This window comes from Lithobates pipiens, unplaced genomic scaffold (assembly GCF_037356315.1).
Source record: "Lithobates pipiens isolate NorthernLeopardFrog02 unplaced genomic scaffold, aLitPip1_a1.2 Scaffold_1, whole genome shotgun sequence".
Taxonomy (NCBI): Eukaryota; Metazoa; Chordata; class Amphibia; order Anura; family Ranidae; genus Lithobates; species Lithobates pipiens.
In genome coordinates this window covers 214,168,729-214,189,304 of record NW_027507685.1, presented here as the reverse complement: position 1 = coordinate 214,189,304, position 20,576 = coordinate 214,168,729, and the positions used below count along the sequence as shown (strand labels likewise).

Genomic DNA, 20,576 nt, shown 5'->3' with positions numbered 1-20,576 from the left:
TATCATTATATATGAGTGGTTTCAGGTCTGGCTCTGCCCATATTATTATTTTTGGGAACTACACTAGCTTTGGGTAAAAATACAATTCTCTGGTCATTGGTGAATTGTTGCACTGTGAGCCTGAGCCTGTGATTAAGCAGTTGAGCAGGACAGAATTTTCTGTAATTGCACAATTGCATAAATTCACACAGCATGCAGTGATGATAGGCAAGTGACAAAGGACAACTTGAACTGGATATAAAGCTCAGATTTATTGCAGATTTGTTTGTACATTGCAAATATATTACAGCCGCAGTGTTTCCTTGGCCAATCCACAAAATAATCTTACTTGTAAATTGGCGTTTTATTAGTAATTGGAAAAATGAAAAGAACCCCCCCCCCCCCCCCCCCCACATGCATGCTTGTATACAGGCAATAGGACACCCTTTGATATTTTAGTTTCAATCATTGCACAGCTAACCCAAAAAGAAGTTTAAATGGTTGCAAATGATCATACGTAGGCTTTAAAACCAAACATAAACTCAAGCAATCTCACCATTCAGCCACAGGGGGACAAGTCAGTTTCCAGTGATATAACACTGACAGTAGGAATTCTGAAGTTGCTCTTTTGCATATGGCCACCTTTTTAAATTTTTTCTAGCAGCCACCATATAAGTGCAAGTTATAACCACGGTTCCGAGACCCTGCCCCCTGATGACATCAGTAACATATATTAGTAATAAGAAGTGGACAGTGGGTATCTCTGATTATGGAAAAATCCAATCCAAAACAGAATGTGCCTAGGCACTATCACATGACAGGAAGTGTTTTACAGTTTCTATTTGTGAATTATAAGCCAAAAGTACATTGCTTTTTACTAATTTGCCTTGTCGCATTAAAGCTGATCTCTGGTCCAAATAAAAAAATTGAAAAGCTATTCCACCTCACCTATTTTTTTTCTTATTGTATATGATTGTAAAACTCTGAAAAATGAACAAAGCATATCCTTCTATAGAGTGCATTTACCTCAATCCAAAGCACTGAGAATCTCTTCTCTCTGCTATCTGCATGACTCGTTTCTACCGGTAATATGTAATGTCAACATCTATATACTATACAAAGCATTCTCTGATTGGACAAGGTAGAGAGCGTGATGTCACCGTCCTGCCTCTCCACCTTGTGTCCATTCAGAGAATGCTTTGCATTTATTCAGAGAATTGCAAATCATTCTTTGAATGGCACCTGTGCTGAGCTGCCGACCCCCTGTGTTCATAATGCATGAGGCCAACTACTCAGCACGGTACCCAGAAGCAAGTGGAGACCATTGAAGTAGCAGTGTCTACTTCAGTCATTTCCAGCTTCCAGTGGCCAGGTATGGTTTATACATTCAAGCTGGACCAATGTAAAAGTAAGTCATGCCTGGAATGTTTCTAAGGCTCGAAAAGTCCAACCATGCACCTGGGGCCCATGAGATGTGGGGCCTCAGGTCACCAGATGTGTTCTGTTGAGGGATCCTCTCTTTATTGCCAAGAGGGCCACCTCTTCTCTTAACCACCACCAACTCCCCACCCAACCAGATTTACACTGGTAACTTGTTATACAGGATCTCATTCACCCACACCGATGTAGCATATTATTTATCAGTTACTCTCTGTTAGCCGCTAACAGCCTGATTGTGTAGAGGACCACTTTACATACTTGAAAATCAGGTACACAGGATTTCTCTTTGAAAAACCATACCCCCAACCACAGCCAAATTCTTTGTCCATATTATATATTAAATGCTATATAACTGCTCAAATTCCAGGGTCAGCCTTGGGTATGGGGAAGCCCATTCGAGTAACTAGGGAAAGGGATCCTCTAGCTCAGTACTCCATGTTTTTTAAGCTGGACATAAAGTGGTGAAAATATTTATTTGATCCCATGCAGATTTTGTAAATTTGCCCATTTACAAAGAAATGAAGGGTCTATAATTGTTATCATAGGATTATTTTGAATGATAGAGACAGAATATCAACCACAAATCCAGAAAAAAACACATGATACAAATGTTATAAAATGAGTTTCAGTTCAGTGAGTAATATAAGTATTTGATCCTTTATCAACCAACAATAATTCTGATCTCCCACAGACTGGCTACAGTATGTGCTCATGTGGTACACAGATTAGTCCTGTCAATTTAAGAAGGTGCTCCTAACGAACGACAACTTGTTATGTGTATTAAAGACACCTGTCCACAAAATCTCTTTCTTCTATTCAAACCTCATCATCATGGACAAGAACCAAGGGCTGTGAAAGGACATCAGGGACACGATTGTAGTCCTGCACAAGGCTAAAATGGGCTACAAGACCACCAGTAAAAAGCTTGGTAAGAAGGAGACAACTGTTGGAGCGATTTTTGAATGGAAGAAATACAAAATAACCATCAATAGCCTTTGGTCTGGTGCTCCATGCAAGATTTCACCCCATGAGGTAAGGGTGATCATGAGAAAAGTGAGGGATCAGCCCAGAACTACACAGGAGGAGCTTGTGAATAATTTCAAGGCAGTTGGGACCACAGTCATCAAACAAACCATTGGTAACACAATATGCTTCCATGGATTGAAATTCTGTAGCACCTGCAAGGTCCCCCTCCTCAAGAAGGCACATGTACAGTGCCAATGAACATCTAAATGATTCAGAGAAAGATTTGGAGAAAGTGCTATCATCAGATAAGAACAAAACTGAGCTAATAAAATCGAGCATTAACTCGACTCGCTGTGTTTGGAGGAAGAAAAATTCTGACTATGCCCCTAAGAACACCATCCCTACAGTCAAGCATGGAGGTGGAAACATTATACTTTGGGGCTGTTTCTCTGCTAAAGGTACAGACCCACTTTGCTGCATTGAGGGGCCAATGGACGGCGGCATGTATTGTAAAATCTTGGATGAGAACCTTCTTCTCTCCGCCAGAACACTGAAGATGGGTCGTGGATGGGTCTTCCAGCATGACAATGACCCAAAACATATCACCAGGGCAACAAAGGAATGGCTCAAGAAGAAACGCATTAAGCTGGTGGAGTGGCCTAACCAGTCTCCAGACGCTAATCCTATAGAAAATTTATGGAAGGAGTTGAGGCTTCGAGTTGCCAAGCAACAGCCAAGAAACCTTAAGGATTTAGAGAAGATCTGTAAAGAAGAGTGGACCAAAATCCATCCTGAGATGTGTGCAAACCTGGTAACCAACTACAAGAAACATCTTACCTCTGTGTTTGCCAACAAGGATTTCTCCACCAAATACTAAGTCATGTTTTGCTTGGATAATGGGGATCAAATACTTATTTTACTCATTGAACTGCAACTCACTTTATAACATTTGTATCATGTTTTTTTTTCTGGATTATTGGTTGATATTCTGTCTCTATCATTTAAAATATACCTATGATAAAAATTATAGACCCTTCATTTCTTTGTAAGTGGGCAAACTTACAAAATCTGCAGGGGATCAAATAATATTTTTTTCCACTCTGTGTATCATTTCAAACCAAAATTCTTTGGGAAAAGAAGGTTCTAAGAAACTTTATTTCTCTAATCATTAGTAGGTAAAATTGACATTTATTTTTGACCGCAGTGGTGAGAAAACTCGAAGGAACATGATGGAAAATGTTTCTAAAATGATTTCTTATGCCGCGTACACACAATCGGAATTTCGGCCAGCAAAAGACCATTTAGAGCTTTTAATCGGAAAATGCGACCGCGTGTATGCTCCATCGAAATTTAGCCGGCTGAATTCCCACCAGGAAAAATTTGATAGCATATTCTCAATTTTCCGCAAGGAAAAAATTTCTATAGGAAATTCCGATCGTGTGTATGCAATTGCGACGTGCAAAAACTCACGCATGCTCAGATTCAACTACGAGATGGAAGCTATTGGCTACTAGGTATTGAACTTCCTTTTTCTAGTCCCATCGTACGTGTTGTCACGTAGTTCTTGGTGGTCGGAATTTGGTGTGACCATGTGTAGGCAAGACAGTTTGAGCGGAATTCCATCGGAATTCCGACGGGAAAACCATCAGAGCTTTTTCCGACGATAGTTCTGATCGTGTGTACGTGGCATAACAGTGTATACTGTTTTTGCTCGAATTAAGTCCATTAATTACAAAATCAAATGTTACATTCCCTTTCCCTTTACTCTTTTTATTACTCTGTCTACTTCTTCATTCAATAAGTTATTAAAATCCCCAATTATTAATGTTGGTACATCCGATCGTTGTGCCATTTTTCCCAAAAACTTTTTTAATACATCATCCTTATATGGAGGAGGAATATAAACATTCACCAGAAAAAACATTTTATCATACAAAGTGCATTAAGAAACTTTGACTGGAAAATCGAAGGAGCTGGGTGGAAAATTGTTGGACAAACAGTGAGTGCATCCAATCAGTTTTATGTTATTCAGCCCATGTGTAATGAAGGCTATCCAGGTGCCACTGTGTCTATCCTGTAACTTCCCTACATCCCATGCACACCTGTACTGTCTGCTTCTGTGTGTACTGATGGCTCATTTGAAATGCCACTAAGCCACCCCCCGGGCAGCCACAGCACTGAGCACTCTGTTTGGTCTGGAGCTACTTACATCGCAAGGCATGGTTTGCCTGATGTGTTCTGTTGATGGGGTCCTCCCTTTACCCCCAGGAGGACTATCCTTTCTGTTAAACACCACCAATTACCAACCCGGTTTACACTTGTAACTTGTTATCCAAGATCACCTTTACTCACGATGGTATAGCATATTATATATCAGCTACTCTCTGTTAGCCGCCAACAGCCTGACTGTATACAGGACCACTTTACATGCTCTCACTCAGTTACACAAGCTTTATCTTTGAATAACCAGACTTCCAGCCAGGGCCAATTTCTTTCTCTTTACTATACGGTGGGGCAAAAAAGTATTTAGTCAGCCACCAATTGTGCAAGTTCTCACATTTAAAAAGATGAGAGAGGCCTGTAGTTGTCATCATAGGTATACCTCAACTATGAGAGACAAAATGTGGAAAAAAAATCCAGACAATCCCATTATCTGGTTTTCGAAAAAGAATTTATTTGCAAATTATGGTGGAAAATAAGTATTTGGTCAATATCAAAAGTTCATCTCAATACTTTTGTTATATATCCTTTGTTGGCAATGACAAAGGTCAAACGTTTTCTGTAAGTCTTGACAAGGTTGTCACACACTGTTGCTTGTACGTTGGCCCATTCCTCCACGTAGATCTCCTCTAGAGAAGTGATGTTTTGGGGCTGTCACTGGGCAACACTGGATTTGTTTCCACATTTTGTCTCTCATAGTTGAGGTATAGCTATGATGACAATTACAGGCCCCTCTCATCTTTTTAAGTGGGAGAACTTGCACAATTGGTGGCTTACTAAATACTTTTTTGCCCCACTGTATATTAAATAATACACTTAAATAATACACAGCAAAATAGTAATAGTTCAGAAACCCATATCCATTGGCATAACAGTCCCAGGTACAGGGAAGCCTATAACAAAGAAGCCCACAAGGGTAATCAATAGACTTGTGCACAACGGAAAATTTCGTTTAGTTTCGGTTCGTTGTCATTCGTAAAATACATTATTTCGTTCTGTTATATTCGTTATGTTACATTAATACATTTTCGGATAATTCGTTATTATTCGTAGAGTGTCGGATTCATTCATTCGTAGAAATTCGTTATTTATGTACGTATATACATTCGTGATAATGATTCGTAGTTTGGAAAGTCGTTTGTTTATTGAATCTTTTAACACACACAATGACAACGTCTCTTCTCCTCGGCTCAAATACAATACAACACCCTTCTAACTCAGTTCTCAGGAATGCACTTTGCCAGTAATCCATCCTCCGGCACAAAATTAATTAGCTGATTGGACTATAAGATTTACTTTGAGCTGACCTTTTGTTTCATTAGATCTTTAAAGAATTACCGAATCATGTCGAATTCATTTGAATTAATTCGTTATATTTCTTTCGTACTTGTTGTTATTCGTTATTTTTTTATTCGGATATTCAGATGCATCCGAATCTCCGAAAGATGCAAAATTCGTCCGAATTTCGATTCGTTACGAAACTAATTGCACAAGCCTAGTAATCAAGGAAAAGGATTCCTTAGCTCAGCACTCCATGTTCACTACTCTGTTCACATCCCCAACTACCCCATTTCTAAACTCCACTCTATATAAGGGAAACTTGCCAAAGCTGGCAGAGATGATAAAGTACTTCCTGGGAGGGATAAGGAGGAATTCAAAATGAAAGGGACTAGGTTAATCCCTTGCTACACTTTTATTACCCTGTGTTCATTGTCCTTGTAGATTTTTTACCATTTTACTAAACCTTTGTATATCACTAAGGCTTGGACCAAGAAGATGGGGGTATAACACTGAAAGCTTATCCTATAAATGGAACTATGCAAAATAAAAAAGTATCACAGACAGCAATAAACTGTGTTGTTGCAAGTGCAATAATACGGCTACCATTCTGAATCACTGTTAGCCCTTGTACACATGGTCGGAGAATCCGTCGGAATGTGTCCTATCGGACCGTTTTGTCGGATAATCCAACTGTGTGTGGAATGCATCGGACTGTTTCCGTCGGAATATCCGTCGGACCAAATTTTCAAACTTGCTGGAAATATTTTCCGACAAACTGGTCCGATCGGACATACTCCGATCATATGTAGAGAATTCCGATCGGACAAAGTGCCACGCATGCTCAGATCAAATTCCTACATCAAAGCTATTGGCTACTAGCCTGAACGTAGTCCCATCGTAACAAAATTACGTCATCACGTTCTGAACGATCAGATTTTCCGAGAACTTTGTCCGACCGAGTGTATGCAACAGTTTCGGACAAGATCCGTCGGACAAAATTCGACGGACAAAATCCGACGGATTTGGTTGTCGGAATCTCCGACCGTGTGTACAAGGGCTTAGACAACCAAACTTTCGATTTTAAGCATACAGTAGATCCAGTTTAGATCAGATATTTAGCGAGGTATGATGTAGCACTCGTACTTCGGTGGCAGATTGCCCAGTCCACTCCCTGTAGGTGCAACGTTTATCTCTTCCTTTGGAATGACTGGTTTGAAGCTGAAATTTTGAAGCAAAGATGTGAAATAGAGGAAAAGTTCCATTCGTCCCAAGCTTTCTCCAGGACATACCCTTTTTCCTAACCAAGAAAAAAAAAGGCAATGGGAAGTCATTAGATAATTCATGAATGTTGGATTCATTACTTAATTGAGAATACAGCAGAATGTCTTATGAGATAAACAATCCCTCTTTGACAAAATATGGTCCCCTTGGCTTGCTTATTTACAGGTCCCAGAAATACAGAACTGACTTTGGATTGTCGACGGAAGTTGCTCGGACGGATCCAACTTCTCTCCTTCTCCTCTTCTCACCTTTCCTTTCTTTCTTTTCTCACCAATCTTGGCATTATGCCTTTACACCCTTTTTTTCTCCTTTCTTACCTAAGATACTTATGCTCATGTTTGTGGGAAATGGAGTCCTCCATATATGACTGTTATGATATTCGGCCATGGGAAGAGCTTTAAAAATCACATATTACAGGGCAAAGGTTCTATTATTTTGTAGATCAATTTGCAGAGGTTACACTTTAATGATGTTTAGACTTCACGGTCCTTAAGGCCCCTTTCACACTGGGGCGGTGCGGCTGTCGGCAGTAAAGCGCCGCTATTTTTACCATGGTTTTAACCCCCGCTAGCGGCCGAAAAAGGGTTGTCGGAATGTCCGACCATGTGTACAAGGGCTAAAGGCATGTGTCCCAATACTTTTGACAATATAGTGTAAGTCTGGGATTACATGGTAATAAAATAACCTGCATGGATTAAAAGTAATAGTAGACCTCATAATTCCTTTAGAGGGCCACACTGTGCTGTGAACAGACTACATATATGCTGTGTAAGGCACAGAGGTTGATTTACTAAAGGCAAATATGCTGTGCACTGCAAGTGTAGTTGCTCTAGATCTGAGGGGAAGGTCTGTTGATTTCTATCATCCAATCATGTGCGAGCAAAAATGCAGTTTTTTAAATTTCCTTGCATGCCCCCCTCAGATCTATAGATATTGCACTTGCAGTGCACAGACTATTTGCCTTTATCAAATCAACCCCATAGTGTTGAAATATGTTATAATGGTATTTAAAGTGGTATTAGACCCCATACTTATTCAGAGGTCTGCAATATCGGGTGAGCATACTATAGTCACCGATAGAGGCACAGGTGGACACTGTGGGGGAGATTTACTAAAACTGGAGCACACAGAATTTTGTCCAGCTGTGCATCGTAACCAATTAGCTTCTTCAATTAAGCTTTGACAATGAAAACTAGAAGTTAATTGGGTGCTATGTACAGCTGCACCAGATCCTGTGTGCACCAATTTTAGTAAATCTCCCCCTGTGTGTAGTTTTAAGCACAAGTTGCACAGGTATTTTATTTAACCCCCCCTGGTGGTATTCCCGAGTCTGGCTCGGGGTGGAATTTCAATGCCATAAGCGGTAACCCCGAGCCAGACTTGGGATTGCATTGCAGGATACAGGGAGAGTCACTTACCTTGTCCCCTGGATCCTGCGATGTCCTCCCCGCTGTGTGCGAGCCGTCCTCGCTCGATTCACACAATGCCGGAGCTCCGCTGAGCTCCGTTCCCTGCGACGTTGCAACGCACGGGGGCGGAGATTGGCGCCAAATTCAAAAAAGTAAAAACACACAATACACATACAGTACTGTAATCTTACACATTACAGTACTGTATAAAAAAATGACACACCCCCTTTGTCCTTAGTGGTCTGTCCAGTGCCCTGCATGTTATTATAAATACTGTTTTTCTGCCTGGAATTTGGAGATTGTCCATAGCAACCAAAAAGTGTACCTTTATGTCAAAAGTGGTTTTAGACCAGCTAGAAAACAGCGATAATAAATTAGAATCACTTTCAGAATTGAGCAATAGCGATTTCTGGGGAAATTCGTCATCAAACACTAAATCTAATGACAGCAACAATTCTGCAACTGAGCAAATGTCTGTGTTTTTGATTTGATTACATTATTGAATAATTTTTATTATTATTATATTATTATTTGTTATAATTATTTATAGTTATTTATTATATTATAATTTATGATTTTGTGTTTCAAACTTTATCATTCCCAGGATGAGTTATTCCTAAGAATTACAGGCCTACAATATAAAATGTCAGATTTCCATGCAAAATAATGGTACCGCTTTCAGCACCTAAAATCAGAAATAATCATACCACCAGGGAGGTTAAGATTATTTTGTATTTGGAATTTTGTCTGGATTATAAACTGTTTTAGAAACAGTGAGCGCTATGTGTTTTTTTTGTTTGTTTAAATGCTGATGTAATCTGGATCATAGGTGATCAGTGGAGATAAATGCATGACAGATAAAAATAAAAGTTTCAGTTTCGATCTATTTATAGGAATAAAGTAGTATCTGACCTCCTATGATGTAGAGGTCTATTTTAAAGGGTGAGCACATTTCCAATAATTTGTGTGAAGGTCTTCGTAGGTGGCACTAGATTACAGACTTTGAATGCATGAAAAAAAGCTTTAATAGAAGCTATATATATATATATATATATATATATATATATATATATATATATATATATATTTATTTATTTATTTTGAGAGTTATTATATATATTATTACTGTGGGTGTGCTGCCCCAAGGGGGCATAGAATTTATATAGATTGCTTTCCTAACCATTTCCTATGGACGTTTTATATCTAGTTCACATGCTGCCATCTAGTGACCTTTTCTGATAATGCACTTGTTTTCTTATGTTCTTTTTCCCTGATGTTATGACACACTTCATTTATATGTAATGCTCCACCCTTCTTACTGTTATTGTACTTCCTGTGTCATGGATGCAGCTACAAGCCACATGTAGCAGGGCACATGTATTCTGCATTGTAAGCTACAGACACTATCATCTTTTGAACGCATAAATACTACAACCTATTCATCTGTTTGTATCCTGTCATCTGCTGTAACCTGATGTTCAGAATAAAAGCATCTTGTGGATGGAATCGGTATTTGGTGAGTTCAAGCTATCTGATGAGGACTGTCCTCAGTGATTATATCTTATACAGGCCAGGCATAGAGGTCTCACAAGGGATAAGTTGCTTCACAACAATTGGAGTCAGAATAGTGGGACTTTAAGGACTACAGGCTTACCCCACTTTTAAGTACACAATGGGGTTTATTTACTAAAGCTGGAAAGTGCAAAATCAGGCTCACTTCTGCATAGAAACTAATGAGCTTCTAACCCTAGCTTGTTCAATTAAGCTTTGGTAATAAAACCTGGAAGCTGATTGGTTTCTATGCAGCAGTGAGCCTGATTTTGCACTTTCCAGCTTTAGTAAATAAACTCCATTGTGTACTTAAAAGTGGGATATGCCTGTACTCTATATTTATATTTAGTGAAATTTGAGTGCTGCACAAATTATACATTTCTATATACTGGTATTTTAAATACATTTGAAATTTAAATGATAAAATCATGTTGGAAATGAAAATAATAATTACCAGCACCGAAAGGCATGTGGGCATCATTTTTCTTAAAAACACCATTGTCATTCAGAAAATTGTTGGGGTTAAATTCGTGAGGGTCTTTGTAATAGCATGGATCATGGTGGACAGAGGCCAGGAGTGAAGTAATATGTGTTCCCTAAATATATATATAAAAAAATACACTTTAATGTTACATATACTGTATATACATTTTAGGCAAAGAAAAGAGTAGCTGAAAACCAAATTCCAAATAGATTAAGTAGATAATAGTACCAACATCCCTTTGAAAATTAGAAGTAACAAAAAGAGAGATATATGGTACAAATTAAAGACAATTGAATCAAATTTATAAAAATAAATACAAATAATTGTATTAGAAAATATAGATAAAAAACACAGCGAATACAAGTGCATTCAAAGTCATAAATGCATACACCTAATGCCTATTACAGACAATGATAGTACTGTGTTCACATATATATGATCGTACGTCCAACCAGTTCTACATGTTTCGCCGAAGAGGCTTCATCAGGAAAGTGGGTGAGATCATTTCAATTAAAAACACAACAAAATCTATGTAGTATATTCAACCTTAGGTGTATGAAGAAAAGATATAATAAATACAAAATTTGTATTCGCTGTGTTTTTTATCTATATTTTCTAATAAAATTATTTGTATTTATTTTTATATTAAAATTTGATTCAATTGTCTTTAATTTGTACCTTTAAAATCCCATATAGCTCTCTTTTTGTTACTTCAAATTTTAGGCAAAGTTTGTTTTTGTTTTGGCTCTTTCTATAATCAAGGGAGCAATGATTAGTTTGATTAGTTGATTAGGGCGATGATTGGTCTGGTCAGGGTTTCACAGGCTGGGAGTTTGAGTGCTCCCCCTCTGGGAGAAGCTTCCATATAATTGGGGGTGGGGGGTGGGGGCGGTTCACATAACCAGCCTCAATCCCAATCCCTGGGGAGATGTGCCTAGCAGGTGGCTGGGGAGGTGATGAATAGTATGGAGCCCTAGAGAGAATGTTCTTTTCTGAGCAAGGGGGTTTCAAGCCCAGAGGACTGTTGCTTCTGAGGCAGATTATGGACTGTGTTTCTGTTCTATGAGGTCTCAGCGGGGGGCAGAGCTGGGGACCTGGAAATAAGCTGGAAATGGTTGGAGGATTTCACCAAAAAAGCATCTGATCTGGAGAAGGATTGTCTCACTCACTGGGTTGTGTCTAGAGGAAGCTGGTAGGTGGCAGTTGTCCTTACCCTGAATTGACTTCTGGTGACTGTGTGCTTTTGGGATGTAAGTGCCAGAGGTAGTTTGGACTGAGACAGCTAAAGTACTGGCCATTTCTCGTCACCAGCAGTGTCCTGGACTGTGAGCTTAAAGTGGTTCTAAAGGCATAGGTTTTTTTTACCCTAATGCATTCTTTTAAGGTAAAACCTGAGCCCCATCTTGATATAGCAATATGCATGAGAGCAGCGGCTCTCCTGGCTTTTTTTCTCCTTACTGGCCATTGGCTCCCGCTGCTGTCAATCACAGCCAGTGAGCCAATAACGAGAGAGCAGTGAACAGGGCCGAGCCGTGCTCTGTGTGTGAATGGACAATGTCCATTCACAGGATCGCGGCTCAGGAGTGAGCCTGCTTAAGTGCCCCCATAGTAAGAGGCTCACTATTGGGGGCACTCGGCATGAGGGAGAAGCCAGGACGGCTCCTCCTTCCCTGCAAAACCATTACACATAGCAGTTAACCCCCCTGACGGTATTCCCGAGTCTGACTCGGGGTGGATTTTTTATACCAAAAGCGGTATCCCCGAGTCAGACTCGGGACAGCGTCGCTGGATCCAGGAGGAGGTTTACTTACCTTCTCCTTCGAATCCAGCGATGTCTCCCCGCTGTACGAGCGAGCCGTGTCTCGCTCGATCTATCACATCGGCGATCTCCGTGCCCTGCGAGCGTTGCGACGCACGGGCACGGAGATCGGCGCCAAATTCAAAAAGTGAAATAAACAGTATACATACAGTATAATGTAATCTTACAGATTACATTGCTGTATGTAAATATTTCACACCCCCGTTGTCCCTAGTGGTCTGCCCAGTGTCCTGCATGCAGTTTTATATTGTAAAAACTGTTCTTTATGCCTGGAAACTGGAGATTGTCCATAGCAACCAAAACTGTCACTGTACATCAAAAATGATTTTAGACCAGCTAGAAAACAGCGATAATAAATTAGAATGACTCGCAGAATTGAGCGATAGCGATTTGTGGGGAGATCCGTCATCAAATACGGAAAAGTAATGACAGTGACAATTCTGCAACTCGGCAAATTTCAGTGTTTTTGATTAGATTACATTATTGAATAATTTTTATTATTGTTATATTATTATTTGGTACAATTATTTATAATTATTTATTATATTATAATTTATGATTTAATTTTTCAAACTTTATCATACCCGGGATGTCTGCTAGACTCTGGTTTGGACAGATTTAAGAGAGTTATTCCTAAGAATTGCAGGACTACAATATAAAACGCCAAATTTTCATGCAAAATAATGGTACCGCTTTTAGCACCTAAAATCCGAAATAATGGTACCGCCAGGGAGGTTAAGTATAAAACGTTTTTTTTTTTTTTTTTTAAATCAACCTTTAGAATCACTTGGTCCGCCGGCGATCAGCGGATCAATTCTGACTCCTAGTACAGAGTTAGAACGGGGTTCTGATAGTATAAACAAGTGGACTCCAGTTCTGACAGGAGAAATGACAGAGATCTTCTGTTCCCAGTGATCAGGAACAGTAATCTCTGTCATGTCCCAGTGAGCCCATCCCACCTACAGTTAGAACACACCTAGGGAACACAGTTAACCCCTTGATCTCCCCGAATGCCATGTGCACACGATCGGAATTCTCGTTGGAAAAAACTATGATGGTTTTTCCAATGGAATTCCGCTCAAACTTGGCTTGCATACACACAGTCACACAAAAGTTCTCTGAACGTTCGACTGTCAAGAACGCGGTGACGTACAACACTACGATGAGCTGAGAAAATGAAGTTCAATGCTTCCGAGCATGTGTCAAATTGTTTCCAAGCATGCGTAGGAATTTTGCACGGCGGAATTCCTACAGACGATCAGAATTTCCGATCAAAACTTTTTCCATCAGAAAAATTGAGAACATGCTCTCACGAAAAGCTCTCATTAGTCTTTTACTGGCCGAATTTCCGATTGTGTGTACGTGGCATTAGTATTAACCCCATCACTGCCAGTGTCATTTTTACATTGATCAGTGCATTTTTATAGCACTGAGTAATGTAATAATGTCACTGGCCCCCACAAAGTGTCATCTGGGGTCAGATTTGTCTGCCGAAAAATCGCAGATCGCTGCCATTACTAGTAAACACAATAAAAAAAAAATAAAAGTCCCTAAATCTATCCCATAGTTTGTAGACACGATAACTTTTGCCAAAAATATGCAGAAGAATATATATCGGCCTAAACTGATGAATACATTTGTTTTTAATCTTTTATTTGCATATTTATTATAGCAAAAAGTAATAAAAATTTTCTTTTTTTTTCTAAATTGACGCTCTTTGTTTATAGCCTAAAAATAAAAAACGCGGAGGTGATCAAATACCACCAAAAGAAAGCTATATTTGTGGGGAAAAAAAGGACGTCAATTTTGTTTGGGTACAGCGCCGCACAACTGTGCAATTGTCAGTTAAAGCGATGCAGTGCCTTATCGCAAAAATGGCCTGGTCATTAAGGGGGGCAAATCCTTCCGGGGCTGAAGTGGTTAAAGCAGAGTGTTCCCCTGTTACTGTGCAGTGTTCTGGAGACTTTTGCACAGATATAGGTAACAAGTGCAAAGAAACATCCCTGATGGTCTATTGCTGTGAGGCCTTAGACCCCTGGTGCCCAACCTGTGGCCCTTTGGTATATGATATGTGGCCCCCAGACCTCAACAGTCTCTAGTGAGAACATTGATTAGCGTAATAGCATTGCTCTCTACTAGCCTTCTGTAACATGCTCCCAGTTACATATTGTCTTCTTCAGCAGCTCCAGCCAAAAATGTAGCATGTTCACACTCTCTGAACCTCATTTCCTCTATTAGGTCTTCAGTCTCTAACAGTCCTATCAAGAATTACATATATTAAACATTTGTGTGACCATTTGGTGATGTCAGGGGCCGTTTCTGAGACCCCCTTTAGCTCATTATTTGACAACCACTGCATTAGATTGTTCAATATTCACAATTACCTAAAGAGAAGAGAGTCCTCTCTTACTCCACAGCATTTTGGAGTCAGGGCCGGTGCTACCACTAGACAAACTAGGCAGCCGCCTAGGGTGCACTGCTGCCTAGGGGCGCCTGGCCACTGGTTTCCCTCCACGTTTGTATGCTCTGCAGACTGCAGCATGTAACTAACTCAGTCCAACCAATAGTGTAATTAGAGGTGCAGCACAGCACTGGAGCCAGTGCTAGAGGAAGCAGAGCAGATGCTTCTTGCCTTCTGTCACATGGGCAGGGCAAATGGGTGGAGCCAATGGGGGCAGCAAAATGAGGATTCACCTAGGGTGTCAAAAATCCTTGCACCAGCCCTGTTTGGAGTACCCATAGCTCCCAACTGTCCCTGATTTGGAGGGATTGTCCCTGATTTGGAGCAATGTCCCTCTGTCCCTCATTCCTCCCCTTTTGTCCCTCATTTTGGTCTGATCTATATAGTTGTATATAGTTGTATATAAAATGCACTTTTTATCTTTCAAAATGTGTTTCCCAGTGCTAAACATTTCATCCAAAATCTAAATTGCTGCATTTGTACATTGTAAAAGCCAATATAAAGGAATAGTAGTGGTAAAAAAAAATGTCCTTGTGGATTTAATGAACCTTTTTTTTAGTTAATTCTCCTTTAAGGGGGTGTGTCAGGGGGTGTATCCTATGCCTACATACGTTTTTTAGTAGGTGTCCCTCATTTCCAGCTCAAAATGTTGGGCAGTATGGAGTAACCCATGCCCTAACCCCCTCCTGTTTAAAGTTTCTTTAAGTGAAAAATTGATATTGAAGCCGGCATATATGGACTGGCACTTGACGGACAGGCAGCCTCTACACTATTAGGGAAGAACCAACTATTAGCAGTGGCCCCTGTGGGGGTAGTGCTATATAAAAAAATGAAATTATGTACTATCAGTTCTTATTTATCACTTGGAGTCAGCAAGAGGCAACCTCTTCTCAAGCTCCATGCGCTCAAAGGGCTATTTCTCCTTATAGCTGCTGTGCTAAAAACAGACAGCTGAATGCAGGGCAGGGACAAGGGGTGGGCAGAAAGGGCGGCTTCCCTGGACACAGCATGTATTGTAGCGATGGAGGCACCACAAGTTCCTTCTACTATAAGGTTGACAGGAGTAGTGACAGCGGCATCACTACACTGGAAGCAGGAAGTAGAAAAGGAGAAAGCCGGGAGCAGGTGCAGGCTGTGCTCGCTTGCACATAAAGAAGGGGTGGGTGGGCTGGGCACTGGATGATCTTGTCCCGGCACTAGCTGAAAGAGAAGGAGAAGGGTCACACTGCAACTTTAGAAAAAAAATTATTAATGGTGAAGAGTTTACAGAAGCTGACAGTAGCCTGTGAACATTCTCAGACTCGCCAGCAACAGCCCTTTTGGCTAGATTGCCGCTCTAGCAGTGGCAGGCCGGTCCACAAGGGGTAAAGAGGCGTGCCTCCCCCAACCTGCAGCACCACACCAAGCCCGCATCATCTGTGTGGCCGTATCTCTGCGCCCCAAGCCCTCCCACCCTGCGATACCAGCAGCTTCTGGCTTCCCGGCCAAGCAGGACCCTAAGACCCAGAACCTGCAAAGAATACCAGGTGAAGACAGAAGCTGCAGTGTCCCACAGTCCAGGGGAGCCATGCCAGCTGGAGGGCTCCGCTGTAGGGTGAGTGCCAACCTGAAGGGGCCCGCCCGTGCCCCCCCCCCCCAAAATCCTCCAACACCAGCCACCACTGCCCTCTAGACCTTTTAAAATGGAGCTTCAGTTTTGGACTAGCTTCTTTTTTTTTATTCTTTATTTTTTAGAATGCTTCTCACAAAGGACGAATACATGAGGCCCTGAGTTGAGCCAGGGATACTCTTGACAAGTCTATTCAGCTCAATATTTGATTAGCTTTTAACCGTCATCCACTAACTTCTATTCTCCTTTTTTTCAATCATTTATACCTACTTTTTGGCTTTTTTTTTCATTATTACACCATAGTACACATCACTGCTGCTCAGTGCTGGGACTGCCTGTGAAACTCCCTGTTCTCAGCATAACATGGACAACTGAGCCCTTCTTACTATTTCTGCTGTACCCTCCACCCTAGCAGCGGGAGCTCACATCTTTAAATGACAACCTTCTGCTGCATATAGGGTATAGAAAGGCACCGTTGTCACCCTATTACCATTTTATTACATGGGGCCAGAATTTTAGATTTATTTTTTATCATCTGCAAAAAGAAAATATTAACAAAGTGAAGGAAAGAGAACTTTTATTTTTTAATGGGAAGGTTTCAATACACAAAGCCTGTATCTGATACTTGGCCTGTGTATATCCAGCAGATGTGACAAAAGTATTTGTTGCCAACCCATTCAGGTAGTAAAAATAGATCATGTCCTGCAGTTTCAGTGAGAACAAACACCATATTCTGTGTTCAATATAACATGACACAATAAAACTGTAAGCTTGGCGGGCTAACAGGATAATCAGTGGGAGACAACTTTCATTGTTAGAGATTTTTATGGTCTCGCTGTAACCCCATATTTGTCCAGCAGATGGTGCTGCAGGTTAATGCCAGATAAGCCTTTGATAACCTACACTTCTACAGAAGTCATAAGAAAGTAACCCTTTATTTGCCTAACCCATGTTTATTAAAGGGGCGTTCCGGGCAATACTTTTTTTTAAAAAAGTCAGCAGCTACAAACACTGTAGCTGCTGACTTTTAATAAGGACACTTACCTGTCCAGCAATCCGGCGATGTCGCCAGCCCCGGGGCCGATCCGTCCATCGGATCGGCTGCCGGCGCCTCCATCTTAAGGAAGGGAAACAGGCAGTGGAGCCTTGCGGCTTCACTGCCTGTTTCCTACTGCCGAATGACAGCGGCGGAGCGGCGAGACCCACCGAGAAGATGGATGCGCCAGACTACAGGGGACAGCGGTGACTTCGCTGGCTCCTGTGTCAGGTAAGTGACACATAATGGGCTACTATGCGATGCATAGTAGTCCATTATGCTTTACCTTTGCAGGGAATCAAAGAGGAAGTAAACCCATCAGGGTTTACTTCCTCTTTAACCAATCTTGCTTTTTTGTACAATTCTCCTTTAAGGGGGTGTGTCAAGGGGTGTGTCCTATAGCTGCATAATTTTTCTGATAGGTGTCCCTCATTCCTTTCTCAAAAAGTATGTGAGAGGCAGAAATTGCTCTTTGCTTAAAGAGGAACTTTACTTAAAATAATATCAGTAAATGAGCAGGGTTTTTATTGTAGAAGAGACATACTATGCCAGTCTGTGTGCACTGTACACTGCGCACATGCAGTTCAGTACAATATCGTCATCTACCAAGATGAATGAACTGCGAATGATGTCATCCTGGCCTGACCATTCAAAATGGCCAGAGATCAGAACCCAGAAGACCAGCCAAAGAAGTCAGCGGCCATTAAGGGTACTAAAGGACAATGCATTGCTAGAGAGGAGGTGTGTATAGTTAAATTTTACCACTTGCTAACTTGCTTATAATAATTATGCTGCTAATGAATGGCAGCTACAGGCTCAGAAATGTACTGGCACATCGCTAAGCACATGTGCACTGGTGAGCCCCCTGGGGAGTGCAGCGGTGCAGTGCCATGACCTATGTGTCTGGTGGACACAGCGGATCACAGCGGCTGGGGTATTATGTGACCACTATGTAGAGTGATCCCGTGATTATAATGTAAAGAAAACAGGCTTCCATTCATGACAGTTTGGCCCACAGCTATCACATGGTACCTGCTTATAGTAATTATACTGCAACTATACTGCAAGAGGATGATAGCTACAGGCTCAGAGATGTACTGGCACGTCACTGAGCACATGTGCGCTGGTGAACTGGAGAGTACAGCGGCGCAATGCCATGACCTCTGTGTCCGGTGGACACAACGGATCACAGAGGCTGGGGTATCATGTGATCGCTATGTCCAATAATCACGTGATTACAATGTAAAGAAAACAGTCATGAATGGCTTCCACTCATGGCAGTTTGCTTACTATTGTGATGCTGTGATTGGCCCACAGCTATCACATGGTACCTGGGCCAATCACAGCACCCTGTACAATGTGATTAGCTGTGGAAAAATCACAGATCACAATAGTAAGCAAAATGTCATGAATGAATGCCATTCATTACAGCTAAAACTATTGTTTATAACAGTGATCATCACCGTTATAAGCAATAACAGTGTAAAAAAAAATCCCTGATTCCCCCCAGAGTAGTACAATATCACTATGGTAACACTAAACTACTCTGATGAGAGTATGTACAAAGAAAAACAAGCTTAAAAAAAAGAAAAGAAAATCTTAAAAAAAGAAAACAAGTTTAAAAAATTGAATAAAAAATGATTATATATTATATATCACCAGTCAGTATCCCTGATCACCGCCACAACAGTCATGGTGATGCTGTACTGCACCACTTTTTAAAAAATTGTAAAAAAACAAACAGTTTATTTAATAATCAGGATTATTGATTTTTCTTTTTGTTTTTATAGAACTCTTACCTTTGGGATTGAGTATCCTCTGAAAACTGTATCTTTGGATGTGCATCGAGGAAGACTGACTGGCAGCACATCACAAAATCGAATAAGTTCATGAATAGCGGCCTCTGTATATGGCATTTTACTTCGGTCAGAAATGGATGGGAATCGGTCTCTTCCAACAACATGGTCAATCTCTTCTTGCATTTTCTCTGGACCAGAAAACAGTATCAAACAAACGAAAGCTAAATATTTATTCCTTGTGACATTCTGAGCCCCCTGATCATCTCACAATTTCACATTTATTTGAAGAAGGGGAGAGGGAAAGGTGTAGCTTTAGAAGCTTTAGAATACACTCAAGGTCTAAAGTAGTGGTTCTTAACCACTGGACCATGGTCTACTGCCAAGCTATGGCCTCCGTCCTCCTGGGCCTCAAGCCAGCTGCAAATCCCTTAATTTTCCACAGTGCCTCCCAGCTCCCATAGTGCCCCCCCCATAGTGACCCAAAGTGCCCCTTAACTTCCCACAGTTCCCCCCAAAACCTCACAGTACCACTTAGTCTTCCACAGTGCCACCCAGCTTGCCATAGAACCACAGTGCCTTCAAACTCCAACAGTGTCTCACAGGGTCCCCCTGTCCCCACCAATCTCCCACAGCTGCAAAGCTGCAAAGACCCTGAACCCACTCCAGATACCCCATCCCTCATGGCTGCCCTGAGAAACCTCAGCCCTTACAGGGCCACCAATTCTGCTGCAGAGTCCCCTAACCCAACCAGAACGACCATTCCCAGACAGTGACACCAAGCCCCATCCAGAGCCTTCCAGTATTTCATTACATATTTTGTATTAACATACTTTTTTTGTTTAAGTATAAATTTTTTTTACTAGTTTATAGTATTGGTTACATTAATATCCTGATGCGTCAGAGACTCACATTATGTGCAACAGTGCGTTGGAATGCCATTCATTTTGAATGGCACCCCAGTGTACCCATGTTGCATTGCACTGGAAAGCATGGTACCAAGCAACCACACACTGTGGTGCACCACATATTTTTCGTTCTACTCTGGTGTGTTGGCTATGCATGTTGTGCATTAACCCTTCAAAGTCCACATTTTTCAATGAGTTAGCATGACTCAAAATGTGCCCTACCGAACGGTGGAGCAGAACGTTAAAGGGTTAAGACACCACACCAGAACAGAGAGATGTGAATGGGCCTTAAAGAGTTTATCAAATTTGGAAAGGTGATGATTTTGGTTGTATAGG

The 20,576-nt window shown here is 41.0% G+C and overlaps 1 protein-coding gene across 1 annotated transcript in view; it reads right to left on the bottom strand.

Moving 5' to 3' along the window:
- Positions 1-5,372: 5,372 nt before the first annotated feature.
- LOC143982958 (cytochrome P450 2F3-like) overlaps positions 5,373-20,576 on the bottom strand; it is an 87,588-nt gene continuing 72,384 nt past the window's right edge. Inside the window, exons 8-10 of the mRNA XM_077482127.1 lie at positions 19,336-19,523; positions 10,582-10,723; positions 5,373-7,183 (exon numbers count right to left, since the gene is read on the bottom strand). Of these exons, the coding sequence (XP_077338253.1) occupies positions 7,002-7,183; positions 10,582-10,723; positions 19,336-19,523 (512 nt within the window). The 3' untranslated portion in view covers positions 5,373-7,001. The remainder of the gene's footprint in view (positions 7,184-10,581; positions 10,724-19,335; positions 19,524-20,576) is intronic.